Source organism: Pagrus pagrus (genome assembly GCF_965226575.1).
Source record: "Pagrus pagrus genome assembly, chromosome: 21".
Classification (NCBI taxonomy): Eukaryota; Metazoa; Chordata; class Actinopteri; order Spariformes; family Sparidae; genus Pagrus; species Pagrus pagrus.
In genome coordinates this window covers 20,986,807-21,005,100 of record NC_140208.1, presented here as the reverse complement: position 1 = coordinate 21,005,100, position 18,294 = coordinate 20,986,807, and the positions used below count along the sequence as shown (strand labels likewise).

Sequence of the window (18,294 nt, the reverse complement as noted above, 5' to 3'; positions counted from 1 at the left end):
TGCCATTAAACACAAGATGCAGTGTCCCACAGGCTGAAAAGGCTGCAGAACTCTTTCGTTTCTCAGTCTTTCAAACTGTTAAACTAGAATTTGGGCCTTGGTGTTCATCTGGAGACTTAGCACTGAATGTAAACGGGAGCACTTACGTAAAAACCCTTAGTTTTCTTACATCTGGTAGTCCAGTCCTGTATTATATATCAGCTAAATCAGAAATGTCAAGGTTCTTTTAGTACACAGTTGCCATTTGATTGGGTATTGTTAAGACATGTTATATTTATCATAGTTGATTTAAACATCTCTGTACCTCTATTCAGCCTATCAGTTCAGAGTAATGACTTGTACCTGTCTGGATATCACTTACAATAAATTATGTGCAAAACAGAGACAGCAAATGATTCATTTTTGCACCACAAAACAAGTACTGGATACAATTTCAGATCAAGACAAGGAGTCTACAAATACAAAATGTTGCAGTCCTGGTGTGGATGTTTGCTGAGTTCAACAGAAAATCTTTTTCTGACGTTAACTGCATTAGGCATGTGGATACAAACAGTTCAAGGGTTTGCTACAGTATAACCAACAGTGTCTGTATGTCCTGATATGGATGGTAATGATGGGATGACATAAGTAGGGCCTACCTATGCTACCACACTGGTACATTTTCATGGGAACTGCAGAATTTGTATATGAGATGTATTAGAACAAAATTGAAGAAGTCAACTTGTCCAAGAATATGGAGAGTAAACTGAAGAAACATGCTTAATGAGAGATGGCACTGAGTTACAGAAGCTAGTGGAACGGCGGCTAGCTCTGGTTTAACATCATGACATTAGTTTGCTGTAGAGTGTTAGACTTTCCTGGCAGACTGAAGTTGCAAACTATTCTAACTACATCATGTCTGCAGCGCTCTAAAGAAGGCAACGTCCAAAAAACATACAGAAATGTAAAGGGTAACTTAATACTAGGCTGAAAGTTTCTATCCTTGCCCTCTCTAGTTGGAAGTTAACTACGATTTATGAGGTCACGTCTTTTTCACTTACCCTTGTATCAACGAGAGCAAGACCAACTCCTCTTTCACCTCTCTCCAGCTCCAAGCTAAAAAGCTCATCGTTATTGACCTCGTAAAGGTCATTCGTCTCTTCCTCCTCCTGCTCCCCCTCCTCCTCCTTTAGTTCAACAAATCCTTTCATGCTTGGACAATCTGATTTCATGTCTACTTTCAGGGCAGCCAGACATTCAAACACTAATCCACCTAAGGATGAAATAAAGGACATGTTAATTTTTTCTTTTACTGGAGACAAACACATAAAACCATGAATGGTATTGGATTACTATACCTTCATCATGTGCATCTACACCAGAGGACCATGAAAGCGATTCCCTGTCACCCTTCATCCATTTATTCTGGTATGCTTTTACCAAATCAACAGTATCTATGATGTGGGGGGTGTTGGGTGGGGTGAGGAGACAGGAGGGGTCCAGAGCTGACGTCCTCATCTCACTGGTCTCAGTCTCTCTGGTTTGTAGCTCTGGAGTTCTTAGATTTTGGGACAAAAGAAGGGCACTACAGGAGTTGAACTCATTCAGGTACTGGATGGAGGACGGAGAGGGTGGTGATGGGGGCGATCGAGATAAGGCACCAGAGGTAGCAGAAGGGGACGGGCACTCATGTTCGGCAGCTTGAGATAAAACCACCTTAACCGGCAGTGTATCCGAGGTGTCCGGACTGGTTTTTGGAAGATTATCCATTTTAGCCAGTTTAGCCTCCATGGTAATAGTTCCACCCTGGTAGACAAATAGCATGAGAACAATTAGGAGCAATCAATCAATCAAAACCACATTTGAAAAGTGGCATACTTTAAAGGGGAACACCACCAATTTTACCATCGTACTCGTTTGGGGAGTATGGGAAAAAGAAATTAGCTGCTACTAGCATAACAGACCTGAATCTCCACCAATCTCTGTTGGTGGTCAAGTTGCATTGTCTAATGTAGGCAGCGGGCTTTGAAAAAAGATGAAAAATGAATTAAATAAAAAAGGATGACTTTTCTGCTTCTGGTACTTTGTTGTTGATACTTTTAAAACATGTAAAAGGAAAGCAATGTAAATTGGTGGAGTAATAGTTCAGTTTAGGTTAATTTTGAGAAATACACTTGTTTTCTCTCAAGAGTTAGATGAGAATATAAATACCACTCATAAATGTCCATTGAACATGAAACTATGTGCTAATGGTAAAGCTACCCTGGCTCTGTTGAAAGTTTAAAAGGAAGAGTAATTAGAAACGTTTTTGATGGAAGTTGTATTAAGTGATTTCAACCCCCTAAGAGAAGCACATTAAGTAGTAAACACAACAATGACCCATAATTAAGTAGATTGCATGTGGTTGTGGCACTACAAGTAGCCCCTGTAACATACACAAAGTCATTTTGATTTTAAAAAAAAAAGAAAAGACAATAGAAGCAGCTTGAAAGCTAGTGTTCAGTGTTCTAGTATCCAACAGACCCCATGGCAGACAGTGATGGAAATGTTAACTTTAACACAAGCATTTGCGATGTGATAGTGATGCCGGCCTGTCATTAAGTCTACCTTATCTGTCCAGACTGAAATATCTCAACAACTATTGGCTGGATTGCTTTGAAGTTTTGAACAGATATTCATGATCTGCAGAGAATGAACCCAAATGACTTTGATGTACCCCTGACATTTTCTGTAGAGCCACCATGATGTTGACATTTGTGGATTTGAAAGAAGTGTCTCAACAACTATTGGACGGACCGCCATTGAATTTGGTACACACATTCCTGTTCCCCTTCAGAATGAATTGTAATAACTTTTGTAAAGTGTTTACTTAGCGTCTAGTACTTCAGTTTATGAGCAAACGCTTACAAAACTAACAACATTAGCATCAGCCTGTATTTTGTGTTAAGTGTTAATCAGCAATTGTTAGCATGCATTAAAGGATAAGTACCGTTTTTTACAACCTGGACCTTATTTCTGGCAAAACATATGGTCATTTACTCACCCAGATAACTTTGGTGTCATTCGGCGTCGTTCGGACGAAATTAGATCCAGTGTAGCGGCGATATATCCATATAATGGGAGTAACGGGGCATCGACACACAGCCTCTATATAACACATTATCTGCCACGAAACTAGTTCATTTCATCAATATTTTGTTACGATATGCTAGCGCTATTAGCCTCTGAGTCCGGGCTCGTCCGTTATCAACATCCGGGGTCAAACTAGCAGCAGCAGCTACAGGTAAACAAGGCGCGCTGTCGCGGGTGCGCGCGCAGCTCAGAGACGACATCTTCCAGGTCAGAGGTAGTAGATCAGCCTACAGACCCCGGATGTTGACAATAGACGAGCCCGGACTCAGAGGCTAATAGCGCTAGCATATCGTAACAAAATATTGATGAAATGAACTAGTTTCGTGGCAGATAATGTGTTATATAGAGGCTGTGTGTCGATGCCCCGTCTCTCCCATTATATGGATATATCGCCGCTACACTGGATCTAATTTCGTCCGAACGACGCCGAATGACACCAAAGTTATCTGGGTGAGTAAATGACCATATCTTTTGCCAGAAATAAGGTCCAGGTTGTAAAAAACGGTACTTATCCTTTAATCTTAAGTAGGTTGATGATCATGCCAAACATTATATATGCTAAACATCAGCATGTTAGCATTGTCACTGTAACCAACCACTTTAGAATTTCACTCAAAGCACCACTGTGCCTATTTATAGCACGAACCTATAATGAGACCTGGATACAGTATTGGAGGCAGAGCCCCGTTTATTCCTATGAAAGCTACTCACTGGTGCATGAAGCCAAAATAGCACGACCTCCCGGCAATAAAAATAGCTGGATCTTCCGCGTTGTGGGGCCCATAGGGAGTGCGCACCAGAGACTTCTGCTGACTGAGCTGGCTGACAGTTTAGCACCCGGCTAACTCGAATAGAGTTTAAAGGATTTGATCTTGTGGCTCTTCTAGACTTAATCTAAGTTTTATTGGACTGAATGGCTGAAATTATTATAGTCAAATGAGTCATTTCGCTGGGATTTCTCTTCCTCCTGCTCATGCAGTAAAAAAAATATAATAATTTTCTGGTATCCCTGCTCACTTTATCCAGTCAGGACGAAGAACTAAAGAAGGAGGGAGGGAGGGAATTGCCAACTGCAAAATGGACAGGAAGTAAGCTAAAAATGACACTACAGCACCTTTAAGCTCTGTGATGGAGTGATGCGTGGTAGAAATACACCTATATGCCAGGTCTTTAAAAGAGGAAGGAGAAACAGGTCTTGCAGTTTTTATTCAGAACTTTTTATTTCATTCAAAGTTTCCATCAATTTTTTTGTGCCCATTTCTTACTTTGGAACATTGGCCAAGCACCTCATATTTACTTACAATTTTCACGCTCATTTGTAGTCAGTTCAGTATACTTTGTCATGTATTATGTGAAACTCAAAAGGCATTTGTGACATTTTTTTTTATACCTTTTGTTCTTCTGTAGCCGTGACCTCATTGGACGTTGAGTCTGAATGCGTGGAAATGAACTCTTTAAGTTTGTCCAGCTCTTCTAGCAGGTCCAAATCTGTTACCTCTTTTCCCAGTTCAAACTGGTAACCCCCATCTGGCATCACCAGAGGATGGAGGGTGTCAAAACTCTCCAGGACATCAGCTGAGGGAGGATGAGCCATATTATGTATTATGAAGTATACATTTAAATTATTATGAATTAAGGCAGGAATAAAGCTGACCATTATGTTGACCTCTCACCAGTTTTCTGTGCTGCAGCCTGCTCGTGAACAGATGGACTCCAGGTGTGTGTGCACGGAGATGCTGGGCTGTAAAGACTCAGCAGGTGGTTCAGCTGGGCCGGACTCAGGGCAGGGTAGTCAGACCGCAAGGACACCCAAGATGTCTACACACATCCACACACGCACAGATCAACTGTTCAGTATATTAGTTTTCAGTTATACAAATACATTTTTGCATCAAAGAAGACAAAACAAGGAAAATAATTTACTATTTGAAAAGACAGGCAAACATGTATACTTTACTTGAGAGAAATGGTATGTGTTCCTACGGTAAATTATAATGCCCCTAATTAAAAATAGCTTCATTCAGATAGAAAAAAAAAAGATCCAATCTTCATTCTTGTTCGTTTTGTGACCTTCCCCACTGCCAAGCTTGCTCTGTTTTTTCCAGTCTTGCGTCCGGTGGCCACAGACAGTTGCTCTCTCTTATCCTTCCTGACTGCTTCTTCTCTAGTTTTGTGTTCTGCTAGTGTCCTTGTCACTACTGGTAGCATGAGGCGGTACCTGCAGCCCAATCAGGTTGCACAGATAGTCCAGCTCCTCCAGGTGTCTTTGCTGTGTCTCCCAGCACAATCTCAAATGGTATTTGCGATTGGACGTACTCTGGTGGTAACTCAGTTCACATCGCCATTAAATGCAGATAACTTTGTTCTTGTCGAGAGAACCATCTGGCAGGGCTGTGAAGCTGAACTTGCCATTCAAAAGACCCTTTTCTGTATCCATTTCTGCTCAAGGAGGACGATTTTCTCCGGTGTTTAGCGCTAGAGTGGAGGAGGTGTGATCGCCAGTTCAATCTGTCTGGGGTCTGTGAGGAAGTCGAATCTTCAGCTGCAGAATGTGGTACTCAAGCCCACAGTGTTAAGTTTTCCTCTCAGTTTCATGGGTGGGATCGTATTGAATGCTGAGCTGAAATCAACAAACAAATCAACACAACAGTCTGATGTAGGTGTTGTTATTTTCAAAGTGTGTAAAGACTGAGTGGAGGGCAGTGGATATGGAATCCTATGTGGCTCTGTTGGCTGTGAAAGCATTGTGGTGAGGGTGCAAGCTGGCAGGGATGTTGTCTTTGAACCAGTTTCTCAAAGCACTTTATCAGGATGGGGTTGAGTGCCACATGGCAGAAGTCATTAAGACTAGACACAGCAGACCTTTTAGGTACAGGGACAGCGTTGGCTGTCTTGAAGCAGGTGGGGACAGTCTCCTTTGAGAGTGATATGTTACAAATCTCTGTAATAACATCAACTAGCTGATGGGCACATGTTTGTAGTACACGGCTGGGGTTGTAATCCTTCCCAGCAGCTTTACATATATTCTCTCCCAGCTGTGGTTACTGACAGTGGCCGGTCCACTGGAGGCTGAGTAGACTTTACAGCTGACTCTGCTGAGGAGATAAAAGTGACAGTGATAAAATAGTTTTAGCTTATCTAGTAACGTGGCCTCGATAAAGACGGGGGGCATCCCTGCTTTTGTAGCCTCTGATGTTTTGGATTAACCTGCCATATATCTTTGGTGTTGTTGGTCTCTCTTTAGTCTCCTTGATGTCAGCTTCCAGCCTTGCTCTTGCGTTGTTGTATGCTTCCTTGGCACCTAATGAAAAGAAACCTTTTTTTGGCTCCAGATAGAGCACTCACTTCTCCATTCATCAAGGCCTTCTGGTTGTGGAGGGATTTTATTGTCTTTGTGAGCACCATATCATCGACACATTTGCTGGTAAGATGATGTTGCTGTTGCTGTATTTATTCCTCTAGATTGATGTGGTTCTCTTGAATGTTGGCATCACCGATCATGTGTCAGTCAAAACAGTCCTGTATAACTGCTGTAGCTTAGACAGGAAAATATGATCTAATGGACCTCTGGATGTGCTGGTGGGTAAAACAGTTTAGTACCTGTTTTATTGAAATCATCATCATGATTCATACAATTCCTGCATTGCACTTTTTTTAAATTTACATCTGGACGAACAACACACAACAACAAACACATTGGTGAATTCCAATGAGTGGACAATATTTGATTTCATAACCATATTTTATACAATATGTTATATAAAACCGCAAAAATGAAATCTCTCTCTCTTGCTCTCTGTCTCGTTCTCTCTCATTCACTGACGCACGCACGCACTCTTTCATCCACTTTGCAGAACTTACATTCCTATACCCTGTTATGTCTCTGGTGATTATTTATAGTTACAGTATATAAATCCAGCTCTGCTGAATGTGAAATGTGTGTATTTTTACCTGCAATAAATTCTTCCTAGGTGTAGCCAACAGATTGATTGATGATGAGAGAGTTTGTGTGTGCTCCAAGGCCAGTTCTCCCAGTCCAGCTGTATGGGCCCAGTCCAGGAGCAAATCAAGAGTGGCCCGCAAGCGAATGCCTGTAGACCACTGGTAGAAACCTGGCTCAGAGCCTGTGTATACATTAGGAGAAAGTCATCTTTAAAATCAGTTCTTTGTTCGTTTACTTGGGTTTCTCAGCTCTGAGCTTACATTGAAATCATCCACCTTTGTCTAAAAAATAGGTAAATGCAGATTTGACAGCAGCACAAGTACATGTAAGGTATAGAAATGCCACGACAAAACAAGAATGACAGAATAAGGCTGGCATTATTGTAATGATATGTACTAATCGTGTCGTAAACAAATCCTTTAAAAGGAGCAAAACTAACAATGAACAGATCTTACTAACAAGTATTGTGTGCGTATCCAAAGCCCAAAGGAATGACAGTTAATCCTCAGTGCTGTAGACCTCGTTGCTACAGGAGTTGAAGAAAGTTACTAAAAAAGGCTGTTTGTTCACAACCCACCCACCCATTTTCTGACAGCTCCTTTCTGTTGTCTGTCTTATGAAAAAAAATGTGTTTTATGCGATTTATGTCTTCAGTAAAAATGATTAGGCTTGGGAATGATTGCCATAAACAGGTTATGAAAGTCAGAGAGTGGAGAGATGGGCTAACACATTGTTGTTCTTCTTTTCATTGGATGGGTTGTGGAGGAGGTTGTGGAGTATGAGAAATAAAGCAGTTTATTCTTTGGTTCTTTTCTGATAATATTTTTGCATTCTGCTTGAGTCAGCCTTCACAGTTGAGTGGTATTACAATAGAGGAATAGGCTCTGTAGCTGCTACCATGTCTGTTGACAGCTACTAGGGAGCAGTAAAAGATATCCACAGTATCTATCTATCTATCCCAGTGATAGAAGTGGTCATTTGATGGACATTTGATGTCTCCCTTATCTTATTTCCATTGCCATTTTCATTTTCATCCTTCCAATTAATGTTTTTAGTTTCTCTATTTCCATTTTAGTTTTTGCGTGTCAAATTTCACTTTTTTTATTCATTGACTTTACATTTTCAAATTTTTCATCTTCAATTTGCTTTCTCCGCATATACAGCAGTACCCCATAAAACATGAAATAGATTTTTCTAAATTTGAGGGGGAACGCTGTTTCCACCACTGATCTACCCTCTGCGCTGATGCACTGTTACCTCTCTCCATGAGTGAGTTGAAGAGTGATGCGTTGATAAAGTAGAAGAGGTAGCCAATGAGCTGCGAGGAAATCTCTGGGTGTAGCTGACAGTCTGACAGTAGTCTCCAGGTGTCGGTCAGAACCTCCACAAGATGCTGTATCTCACCAGGGACCTGCAGTCCAACACTACTCAGGACCTGAGCACTCCCGCGAGTCATCTGCAGGTCAGGACTCTCCCTGAATGGGTTGCAGTCTAGAAGGTCTGGCAGGATGGGGTAGAGGACCTGATAAGACATGTTTGGTTGAATAAAGAGAACTGTGCAGCTCAGTATGAGAGTGAGTCACTCATCTATGTGGAACTGGAAATTGTTGACAATTCCTGTGGGTCAATTTGAGGTTGGATGTTCTGATCGCTGGGATAGACTAAAACATGTAACCCTCTAAATCAATTATCAGACCACCCAACTAGCCTCTGTAGGTCTTTTTCTCTGTGCTTCTCACACTACAACATGGCTGATAAAAGATCAGACAGAGAAATCAGCCGAAATAAGAGAGACAGAGTTTGTAACATTTCCACCTTGTCAGCCAAAGGTTCCTACTGCTCTTCATAATGAGCCCGGACAAGGATAGCTTTGTTCAGGCTAATTGTGCACAGACATCCCCCTTCCCCTCAAAATCTCACTCTTACACCCACCAAACTTCCGAGGCCAGCACCAGCCATAGATCCACATTCGTAAAAAGCTGAATACAGCTCATGTGGGCTTGGCATGGCACTGCAACAGGCCTGCTGAGTGAAGAGTTCTGAAGGAATCCACCCTGAGCAGATCATTTTACATTTACTTTAATGTCCCACAGCCAGGGCAGGCTGAACATGAACAGCAGAACATAGCAGCCACAGCTCCCATCACACGAGACAATGGAAATTGGTGAGCATTAAGCCAAATAATCCTGCTGTGTTTCTGGCTGGAAAATGTCGCATATTGCAGCCAAGCCGGAGAGGATTCAATCATTCTGGGATTACCACATGCATCCATGGCATGTATTATTATAGTGTCAAAACTGTGTATTCTGTTTTGTCTGCTTATTTGGGCCTTCACTGCACTTGATGGACAAGTAAACACAGTCTGCCCACAAGCATGTTGAAATGTGCACCAGTGGCACCTTTAGTTTTCTGCAGCAATTACATTGAGAGGACACACATGAAATACGCCAAAATAAACAAATAAGAGATGGAAGAAAAAAAATTGTTTGGATGTCTGGATTTATATTTGATTTTACTCCAAATATACTAGTGTCAGTGTCACTGTCTGTTGTGTAGGATGGAACGTTAAAAAATGTGAGCTACAAAAAATAACCTCAGCTCAGTCTTCTCTTGTCTGCCTTGTTTACAACTTGAAACATCCAAATCTCTCCGGCACAAACTGAATCAGGGGTCAGACTGGCTACACAGCGGTAAGCACTAACATAAATCACTATGTGAACTCAGTACACGAAGGCAGGGAAAGGATAGATACTAGAGTAAAACATTAGGCCTACTCCATTACATTAGGGTACTCAGCTTGACACTGGTGACTTCACCACATTCCTCAGTCAGTTCTCAAGAGATGTGGATGGGAGCTTGTGACAGTCATGATGGATGACACGACACTCCTGGATTAACTGGAAAGACCAAGAAAATCTGAGAGGCCTGCAGAATACGAAAAATGCTGAAAACATTGCATGTCCCCCCTGGAATTTTTGTACAAGTCTCCATCCACACTGAAGACCTACATCTTCATCCTCCTCTTTTTGTCAGCAAAAAATACTTTTCCTCCTCTGCTAAGATTTTCTAGTCTACGGCTGTGACACCAGGGATAGCAATGCCATCCACCAGTATTGGATGGATTATCATTAAATTGTATACACATTGCAAGAGGATTGATTCTACTGACCTTTCCTCTAACACCACCAGAGGGTCACTTTGTTCTGTCCAATGCTTTGGCATATAACCAATTCCTGCAAAACGTATGACATTCCCATCAGCCTCAGATTTACTTACTCAGTTTTATGCTGGTTAGCTAATGTTAACATGCTAACCCACAAAACCAAAGGGGTCAGTGTACTCTGTCAGAAGTGCTTTTCAAATGGCACTTCTGAAGCTTTTCAAAACGGACACCCCAACTTTCACAGACAGTTCACTTGATTATTGACAAGCTGTGTGGAGGTGAGAAAGAAGTCAAGTCAGAACTTCTCTATCTTCTCTCTGCCAGCCTGGACCCTCATCAGTATGCTTTCAGAACCAACGGATCAACAGAGGATGCCATTTCTACTGCCCTCCACTCAGTCTTCACACACCTGGAGAATAAGAACAGCTACATCAGGATGCTGTTCTTTGACTTTAGCTCAGCATTCAACACAGTCTCACCATGAAGCTGACTAGAAAACTAAACACTCTGGGCTTGAGTACAACTCTCTGCAACTAGATATTGGACTTCCTCACAAGCAGACCCCAGAGAGTTCAGATTGGCAGTCACACCTCCTCTACGTTAGTGCTCAACACCGGAGTCCCCCAGGGCTGTGTGCTCAGCCCCTCCCCCCCACATTGCACAACCATGACTGCACTTACAGACATCAGGGGAACTGTATTGTGAAGCATGAGGACAGCCACATTACAAACAACAATGAGAGTTCATATCGGGAGGAAAATCAACAATCTTGCAGAGTGGTGCACAGAGACCAATCAACTGTTAAATGTCAGAAAAACCAAGGAGTTGATTATTGATTTTTGATAAAACGTTTACAGAGGATAGCATCCTGACTGGAACAGTCATCACAAACGGGCATGGTTCGTGCAATTCTCTCTCCTCTTCTTTTCCCCTGAAATAGGAGCGAAGATGAATCCACTTTTTAATCCCGAAAGTAATCTCTGAGCTCTCTTCCCATCAGTAAACAGCCCAGGATCAGAGCAGAATCTGATGTTAACTGTTTATTCCTGGAGCCACAGACAATCTAGCCACCTCTGAGCAGCTGAGCAGTGGCGCCTTCCACAAAACACTCACCTGTCTTATTTTTTGATTTGATACCCAGCCCCCTAGCAGTGGAAATAACACTGAACATTTAATTCATGCTTGACACAACTATTTCACTTTGTGTACATGTGAGCAACTGAGTGCAACACTGTGAATTCCTTCCAGGAGACACTCTGAAAATGATGATTAACATCTCACAAAGTTTCCTCCTGGATGGTTTTGAATCTCTGAGCTTAATAACCACCATGATAAAGATCATTGGAAACATATGACTTCAGCTTCCTCAAAGGTTGAATAGAGCTCTTAAGCACTCAGAGACGTGTGATTTAACTCCACATAAACACCTTCTTATTTATTCTACCCACTGCAATTTTAATCAAGAGCTTCCACAGTTTAACATTTCTGTTGTACTGAACCTGACACTGACTGATGTCTCGCTGGGAGAAAATCTGTGAACTCACATGTTGTGAGGACTGGGGGAATTCACATTGTAATGCAACATGACAAGCGAACATCAAATTTAAATAAGATCCTGCAAGTTCGAACTTCATGAACACGCTATTATATTTACGGATGATTTATGGATTTACTGACGAACCACATCTGGAAGTCATTTAGTTCATCAGGCTGACTTGCTGACAGAAACAAATGCTGTCTGAGGCAGGTATTTAGACAACCACATCCCCCTGCACCAAGCAAAACATGTGCTGTCTGAAACTCGCAAGACGGCAACTATTGAGGAATTCCTATAGATTCCTCCTTAGAGATACACTGTCGAACCTCCTTCCTGGAGGAAAACTGACATAGAAGACGCATCAAATCAGGCGCGTCAGGCACAAAGTCTGTCTGAACCCCAACTGGCAGCTGTGCTAACGGTACCTCTGATGTGGCTCAGTGCTTGACATGGTTTTATTTACTTTTGGCCTTGCTGGTTTGGAGCATCCAGGTCAATTATTGGGAGGATAATCTGACTGGTCATGCAGTTCAGCTATGAATTCTAGGCAGACATGTCCAGAAAGGAGTAAATCAGATCTCACTATATGAATACAAAAAGACCAATCTCCTCATTAGTACCTCTTGGATAGCATATTATCCACACCCACACAACTGGAAATTTGTCTGAAACTTTCCAGTCACAATTCCATGTAATGGGTGTGGTACTTTAGTCAAACTATAAACACCACATCCCTGTTCACTTCAAACCCAGTAACACACTGAGGCAGAAGCTTGTTCACCCTAAGGACAAAATATACCTGTCTCTGTGTACGTAATGTAATGTGCAGATCTCAGTCATCTGATCAGTCAGGACAGGTTATAAGACCTATCATTCTTAATAATAGTGGATGGGGTGTGTGTGTGTGTGTGTGTGAACATATTCATAACATAACCTGCAATTGACTCCAGCAGCAGACTCAGAGTTGTTGTCATCATCTTTATTGATAATTGATCACTATCAAAGGCAAACTCCATGTTCGTACAATAAAATTTAATTTAAGTTTAAATAAAGTTCATTTCGTTCTTATGTGATAGTGTTTTTTTTTTCTGGTGTGGCAGCAATATGCTTCCGCAAAAAGCAGATGTTCCTGGTTACCTTGTCATTCAGTGTTTTTTACAGGAAACACATTTCTTTGGTATTTTATCTTTAACACATGTGCTTGATCCTCCCCCAACATGCACACACACACACACACACACACACACACACACACACACACACACACACAAACCCATAGTGTCCTGTCTCCATCCCATGTCATAATGCCCCCAGTGTGGTCTGGTCAGGCTGGTTGGTCTACTAGAAAGCGGGTGGCTAACTGGGCTCTTTATTCTTAAACTACAACATAATCATCTGTGAATGGAACAGATGCAGAAGCTACACAAGCCTCGTTTGACTCTTCTCCTGTGGCCAAGGCTTGTTGGGTAAGGTGAGGTAGTTTTCCATACAAGACACTGGAGTACAGGTAGATACAAGTCACTAATTACTTGCCCTTCTCACAAAAGTGTGGCTTGAGGAGCTACTCTATTTAGGTACATTAAGCGTGTGGGTCTATTTATATTCTGTGCATGCTATAGCTGTGAGCTTGGTCCTCCTCTCACCTTGGTGATGTAGTACACACACTGCTGGAAGGCAAGCATGATGACCTCCTCGAGGACAGCTATCGTCTCCTCACTGGCTGAACGGACACAAGACAACCGTAGCTCCAACAGGGCTGAAAATCACAAACACACAGACCACTGTCTATAAATGCTCCAGTGACATATTAAATGTATGATTTAGTTTCACAAGGCAACTTTAAAATTGCTGTCGGTGAGACAGAATAAAAAACTTTGGTCCAGCTATCTTTCTTACTCAGAAATATCCTAAAATGTCATCAGCAAATTCTCCTTTTTTAGTCTTACAAGAATCTTTCAAGAGACGGCTGAGGATTAAGTATTTTTGGATTAACTACATTTTGTGTGCAAGACAGGTAAAACTTGAAAGAAATCATACTTTGTGCGGCTTTAATTTTTCATACATCCACCACAAGCTCAGCAGTTGACTAACCAAACTTCTCCACCTCCTCATAGTCCTTTTCTTCTTTATCATCATCATTTTGGGTTCTCCACTCCAGAATAAGCGGCAGCTGGAACTGGATGAACTGCAGCAGCTCCAGACTGTTGGACATCCACCCCACCAGGGGGCGCAGTCCCGAGATCAGGCTGAGAGCCTTGATGTTCTCTTGGTTTATGCCTTCACCTTCTGGACTGAAGTATATAATAATCTATTATTATCTCAGTGTAGTCTGTAGAATGTAATGTTATAGTTTGCTGCAGAAAAACAACAAGGTGTACTTACACTTCAGGTTGAACTGCAGCTAGGTCCTTAGTGTGCTCCTGCATGACCACAAAGGAGACAGCAAGGAGTTCATCAACATGTAGTGATTATATTATAGTAACTGACTTCATTTAATTGCAGAAAAAAACATTAAAAATGTGAAGAAGATAAGATAAAAAGTATAATAATTGCCTATTCCAAATCTCCCATCGTATATAGACCACAGGGAGACACAAAGAGTTATAAGAAGATCATTCATTTACATAAAAACACTTTTAGCTTTAAGAGGAAACTTGGCCCCAAACTTAACATTAACGTTACTTCAAAATTACACAGTAATTTCAAATAGACAATAAATTGAGCCGTGGTGCCCGTTGAGCCCCCACTTTCTCCCACGCTCTTTGCATTTTGTCTGTATTGTATTGTCTTTAAGTATCTTAGATGAAGTGCACATCATAGCAGATGACCCAAGGCAGTTTTTTTATATATGTATAGAGTGTTGGGGTAACGCGTTACAAAAGCAACACGTTACAGTAATATATTACTTTATAACTTAGAAAGCGTCACTAATAATATTTCAGTAATATATTACTACAGTTATGTCAAGTAATGCGTTGCAATCCGCGTTACCGACCGAAGTGAAGCGTTAATGTTGTTCTTTTCAGAATCCATCCGCACCGTGCATGACCATATTATATAGGCCGTGCATGTGTTAATATAGCTGAGCCTATAAGCTCTTAGTTCAGTCTCTGTGTGACTGAAATGAATCATATTTTGCAGGCATAATGATGAAGCCTGACCCTCCGAGTGCACTTTAAATTACAATCTTGAATAACATATGCCCATGTGTTCCTTGTTCTATGGACTAAAATAAAAGGGCATTTTTGTCTTGTCATGTCATTATAGGCTACATTATAGAAGATCTGCTGTGTTTCATATGACTAAGCCTACAATTAAAAATATTTATTCCTATCTCCTATAATATATCAGACTGTGATCCTTTGTCTGTCTGCTCATCCCTGTGTCCAAAGCCATTCCTTCATTTAAAAAGCTCTAGCCTATTCAATTGGTCTAAAGAGGTTATTTGGGCTTATTTTTTTTTAAAAAGAAGAAACTAAAAAGTACTGTAATAAGTAATTTATTACTCTATGCAGACAGTAATATTGTAACCTAATATATAACTTTAAAATGAAGGTAACAAGTAATATGTAATATACTGCATTTTGAAGTAACTTGGAGATTGTTAAGTTTACATTTTTTTTTCGCTAGAAACATCTGGCGGGCCTAACCCAACCTATGGCAGGCCAACTTTGGTAGCCCTGTTCTGGAAGCTTGGTGATGTAGTGACTGCTTTCAGGACTAGCTGGTGACCTACTGTAGTGAGCAAGCTAACCACTAACATGCTAGTAAGACAACACAATATAAACAGTAGCTCTATTTTCTCTGTACGGGGCTCTCAACTTTTTGACAATTTTTTTTATTAAAGAAGGGGAAATGCTGTCAGAGCTAGCTGGCTAACAGTCAGTCAGATAACAGGGCCTGCTTACTGGCATACCGAAATATTAGTGAGCAAGCTCGTTTCTCCCCACGACTCACCCACATGGCACTCTGGACTCCACTTGCAATAAGCAACAGCAGCCTGCGCATGTCTAAGGTGTGGAGACATGTGGACGAATACTGAAGACACAGGCACAGCAAGAATGCAACAGTTAACGTTGGCCTGTCTTTGATGCTGCTACTTCCTGTGGCAACAATCTCTCTGACAATGCGATCCTCGTCCTCGCTCCGATATCTCAGGGTCAGGCTGTGGCCGTCGGCTGATTTTAAAAAGGGAAAGACTCTGGTTTGGGACAGTTTGCTGCTGGATCCCTGGGGGTCAGGGCAGATTGTGATGCAGGTGTTGCACAGGATCATTTCTCCAGTCTGACTTGTTGTGGTGGCAGACGTGTGATGACCCAGGATCCAGGGGACAGCAGTCATGTTGGGCTCAGGAACAGCATTGTCCACTTGCTTTAATTTCAAGAAGGAAACAAGAATCATGAAGTATGAGTTACATGTATGTTTATATGTTCTTATGAAAATCTGACTAGTTTAGGGTGACCAGTTGTCCCTGTTTTCCAGGGACAGTTTTTGGTGGCCTGTCCCCAGCTGGAGCTGTCCCCGGAAATGTCCCTGTTTTTAACTTGTGTGAACAAATTCTTTGTGTGGCAAAACGAGACTGGGTGGCAGAGCAGTTAACGTCTCAATCATGCTGATTTGGCCGACAGAGGGGGCTGCAATAACCTGCTCATGCTATTTTATGAAAAAAAAACATCCACAACATCACCACAAAGATCTTTCTAAGTCAGACAGAGTGGAGATGGAAAGGAGGAAGACTGGATAGAAAGAAGAGTGGAGGAGACAGAGGAGGGAAGGTAAAGATGTGATTACAGAGCCTGCAAATTATTTATCCTTATTTTGATGTTCAGATCTGAGAGGTCTGTCTGGTCTGTAGTGTTTCTGTACTATACTGGGTTTGTAAGTCAGTGGTGGAATGTACATTTGTAAGTAGATTATTCAAGTACTCTACTTAGATATAAATTTGAGTAACTTCTACTTTACGTGAGTTTTTCCATTTTGTGAAACTTTAGTGTATACTTCTACTCAACTGCATCTCAGTAGCAAAGATCGTACTTTTATTTCACTACATTTGTCTTTTACAGTCACAGTTACCATCAGAAGACAGATTTTCCTCCCCTTCCTGTCCTGTGAAAACATGCATCTCCAGATGTGTTGATGTTGAATGTTCGAGATAAACTGAAGATTTATGTGCTGAGAAAATTCTCCTCCTTCTTAAGATAAATAAACTCTTAAAAAAAAACCTTGGATTAGCTGGAAAATGCATCATCACAAATCTCAGAAACATCAGATGTAATAGTAAAAAACTGACGGGAACCTTTTGTTAAAATATCAATACTCTCACTTTTCATACTTTAAGTAGCCCACTTTGAGTAGTACCTGCACCATGGTTTTATTAGAGTAATTAACATGGTCAAAATACATGAAAACAGAATTATCCCTGTTCTTTCATTTCATAAATAATACCACTGAATATTTTAATGATATACCTACCGTCGAACTGGAAATATACCCGATTTTAATTTCAGAAATCTGGCCATCTTATACTAGATAGACAAAAAAAAAAAAAAATAGCAGATACTTTGCACATATAAAATATGCTCTCACCTTCCTGTCTCTTACGCTTCCCTTATGAGCCGGAGCTAAGGGATTCTTGAAAAGAAACAGGTAGTGCTCTCCCAACCCGATGACATCACCAGGGTTAAGCTGCACCTCTTTTCTCAGCACTTCGCCATTCCTCGTGACCACGGCGTTCTGACAAGGGCGCAGCATGGTGGGGCTGCCAGCGCCGTGCCGATGGAAACAGCAGTGTCTCGGATAGATGTCAGCGGCAAAGAGGAGGATGTCAGGCTTTGAGCCATCTTCATGATAATTTTGCCCACCAAATACAATGTTTGGCCCAGCCAGTAGGTAGATGACAAAGTCCTAAGTGCAGAGAAAAGTGACAAGTTACAATACACTCTGCACCAATTGAGTGGATATTCTTTGTTCTTTTGATTTCATCTGAAATTCATTGTGTGTAGTACTGTTACATCGTCTTTTGGTTTTGTATCGATGTGTTCCTTTAAAGTTTTAAACCAGTAAGTCCAATACCTGATCTTTGTCTCTCAGCAAATGCCCAGTACCGATCCAATACCAGTGCATGAAAAGAACAGCTGTATACTACTAACCTTGTATGAATGTTATGTTATCCATGTGCTTGAAGCTGTAAAAGTCCCTTGCTGTTTATGTACCATACAGGTGTAAGGGATGCTGATGGCTTTTTCCAGTAAATAAACTATATACTTATCCCTCTATACTTTTCCCTCTAACTTTTCTTGGTGCCATGTCCACTTAACTGTAAAAACTGGCTGCTAAATGCCAATCAAATAACCCACTGCTCCGTCGTTTCGTTTATTGGTGTTATTAACATAACTGGCAATGAGGGCAGTGTCATTTATTTGTGTGTTTGTTTTCTTTCGTCATTGCCATATAAACCTATTTTTTTTATTATTACTATTATATTATAATGCAAGTAAGACTTATTATTATTATTATCATTATTATTATTATTATTATTAG

The 18,294-nt window shown here is 41.2% G+C and overlaps 1 protein-coding gene across 1 annotated transcript in view; it reads right to left on the bottom strand.

The window, feature by feature from the left end:
* Positions 1–18,294, bottom strand: part of LOC311250871 (ras-associating and dilute domain-containing protein-like) — a 29,929-nt gene that overhangs the window by 854 nt on the left and 10,781 nt on the right. The window contains exons 6-16 of the mRNA XM_084342991.1: positions 17,341–17,658; positions 15,712–16,125; positions 14,137–14,174; positions 13,846–14,045; positions 13,398–13,510; positions 8,312–8,576; positions 7,063–7,235; positions 4,785–4,929; positions 4,502–4,686; positions 1,338–1,785; positions 1,041–1,252 (exon numbers count right to left, since the gene is read on the bottom strand). Of these exons, the coding sequence (XP_084199117.1) occupies positions 1,041–1,252; positions 1,338–1,785; positions 4,502–4,686; positions 4,785–4,929; positions 7,063–7,235; positions 8,312–8,576; positions 13,398–13,510; positions 13,846–14,045; positions 14,137–14,174; positions 15,712–16,125; positions 17,341–17,658 (2,511 nt within the window). The remainder of the gene's footprint in view (positions 1–1,040; positions 1,253–1,337; positions 1,786–4,501; positions 4,687–4,784; positions 4,930–7,062; positions 7,236–8,311; positions 8,577–13,397; positions 13,511–13,845; positions 14,046–14,136; positions 14,175–15,711; positions 16,126–17,340; positions 17,659–18,294) is intronic.